The sequence below is a fragment of the Cicer arietinum genome, chromosome 5 (assembly GCF_000331145.2).
Source record: "Cicer arietinum cultivar CDC Frontier isolate Library 1 chromosome 5, Cicar.CDCFrontier_v2.0, whole genome shotgun sequence".
Taxonomy (NCBI): domain Eukaryota; kingdom Viridiplantae; phylum Streptophyta; class Magnoliopsida; order Fabales; family Fabaceae; genus Cicer; species Cicer arietinum.
Genome location: NC_021164.2, coordinates 21285999 through 21288298, shown reverse-complemented (window position 1 = coordinate 21288298; position 2300 = coordinate 21285999). Strand labels below are relative to the sequence as shown.

The 2300-nt window shown below is 35.2% G+C and overlaps 1 protein-coding gene across 1 annotated transcript; it reads right to left on the bottom strand.

The window, feature by feature from the left end:
- Positions 1-591: 591 nt before the first annotated feature.
- On the bottom strand, positions 592-1183 carry LOC140920384 (uncharacterized). The gene is made up of 3 exons (XM_073368653.1): positions 1029-1183; positions 739-948; positions 592-645 (listed from the first exon to the last, which is right to left on the bottom strand). Exons 1-3 carry the CDS (start codon positions 1140-1142, stop codon positions 592-594), a joined length of 378 nt encoding a protein of 125 aa, XP_073224754.1. The 5' UTR covers positions 1143-1183.
- Between the last annotated feature and the right edge of the window lie 1117 nt (positions 1184-2300).

Here is a 2300-nt window from a genome sequence, read left to right as displayed (position 1 = left end):
TATCTAGCCAATTTTGTTTATTTTTACTATTGTAGCACACAAACATTCGTATTTTGAAACATGAAATGTGTAATGATGTTTTGATATTGTCTACACCATCTTATCTCTTGCACCACTACGCGAAAAAACGGATTTTACAGCGCTTTTTTTAAGCCATTTACAGCGCTTTTTCAAAAAAATAAGCGCTGTGGAAACGAGCGCTGTAAATGATACAACAGCGCTTTTAAAAAAGCGCTATAAAACATGTAAATACAACGCGCGCTTGTTATGCACATTTTACAGCGCTTCTTCACAAAAAGCGCTGTAATATGCACCCCATTATATGAGTTATGGGTGTGCATTTTACAGCGCTTTCTCAAAAAGGCGCTCTAAAATGCACACCCATAACTCATATACGAGTGGGCATATTACAGCGCTTTCTCACAAAAGCGCTGTAATATGCCCACCCATAATTTCATATATGGGTGTGCATATTACAGCGCTTTCTCGAAAAAGCGCTGTAAAATGCCCACCCATAATTTCATATATGGGTGTGCATATTACAGCGCTTTCTCAAAGAAGCGCTGTAAAATGCCCACCCATAATTTCATATTATGATGGGTGTTTTGGGTTGCTTGCCCGTTCGCGATTTGCCTTACTAATATTCTATATAAAAAAAAAATAGCAATTGTGTAAAAATTTAAAATACGCTACGAATATGAATAATAAAACACAAATGCTAATAAATTAATCACTTACGACAAACGCCGGGTCAGAACGTTTGGAAACAAATGCACTCCATTCATCCTTTGATATATAATGTTGATATATCTTTGGAGGTTCAGCATTTGTGTTTCCTTCTCTATCTTTTAGATAGAAATTTGAGAGATGGGATCTAAATCCACGATGGATTTTCCCAGCAACTCTCAAAACATATGACTTTCGTTCCTCATCAAGAACAAAAGTGGTCTGCAATGAAAACAATTATAAGTAATGTATTTTACAGAAAAAAAATTATAAATGACAAAAGAGTAGATCAAAATATTTACTTGAATGTCATTCCAGATGATATCTTTGGCATCCTTCAACGCCTTATCTCTCCAGTTGTCTATTGTTATTGGGACATTTTGACGAACAACAGCCCCAATGTAGCTTACAAACATGGAGCTGTTGGGGTCAACTGGCTGACCACTCTCGTTCCAGCCAACCTAATAAACTCATATAGTAAGTACATGCCCTAAACCCTAAAAAAAGATAAAAAAACACACAGCAAACAGAGTATATATAGTATACCTCAAATTTAATGCCACTGCTCCGTGCTTTAATCACCCTTTGCATGATAGTTGCACCACGTTTGACTTCTTTTTCGTAAGTCTTAGAGGTGCCAACTTCTTCATTTTGAACTTCTAAATCTTTGTTTGTATCCATTTAACTACAACAAGTTCAACATGCACTTTAGTATAACATCAACAAGCTCAACATGGATCATGCATTATTATAAACAAACTCAACATGTATCAGTATATCTTAAAAAAGCTCAACATGCATTCTAATGATTACAAAAATTTAATAACATCAATACCTGAATAATGATGGTTCGAAGAAAGACGAAATGCAAAGAAAAGAGGGTTTGCAGAAAGTTCACAGAAATATGGTTCACAGAAATACGGTTTGAAGAAATACGTAATGAGGGTTACGTATTTCAATGAAAATATATTGTGTGAAATGGGAGAGATGATCTTGGATGGAAATAAGGTTCGAAATGAAGGAGATGATCGTGGAAATAAGGTTCGTAAAGGACGGGATGATAGGGTTTGCAAAAGAAGAGAAGAAATGAAGGTTGAGATGAAGGTTACGTAATGAAGAGGAAACTGAAGAGGTAACTGTTATATATACGTAACACTTTTACAGCGCTTTTTATAAGCCTTTTACAGCGCTTATTTTGTAAAGCGCTCTAAAAGGCTTCTTTAGTTAAATTTTTAAAAGGCTCTTTTACAGCGCTTTTTTCAAATAAGCGCTGTAAAAGACCTCCGTGTGTTATTATGTTATTTGAATGCCTTTTACAGCGCTTTTTTCAAATAAGCGCTGTAAAAGACCTCCGTGTGTTATTATGTTATTTGAATGCCTTTTACAGCGCTTTTTTCAAATAAGCGCTGTAAAAGACCTCCGTGTGTTATTATGTTATATGAATGCCTTTTACAGCGCTTTCACACATAAGCGCTCTAAAAGGCTTCTTTAGTTAAATTTTTAAAAGGCTCTTTTACAGCGCTTTTTTCAAATAAGCGCTGTAAAAGACCTCCGTGTGTTATTATGTTATATGA

Excerpts from the sequence above, each read along its gene's own strand:
- LOC140920384 (XM_073368653.1), bottom strand. The coding sequence starts at position 1,142 with ATGTTTGTAAGCTACATTGGGGCTGTTGTTCGTCAAAATGTCCCAATA. Across the intron at positions 949-1,028 it reads TCATCTGGAATGACATTCAA|ACCACTTTTGTTCTTGATGA; the intron begins GTAAATATTTTG and ends TTTTCATTGCAG. Across the intron at positions 646-738 it reads GTTCTGACCCGGCGTTTGTC|AATATTAGTAAGGCAAATCG; the intron begins GTAAGTGATTAA and ends TTTTTTATATAG.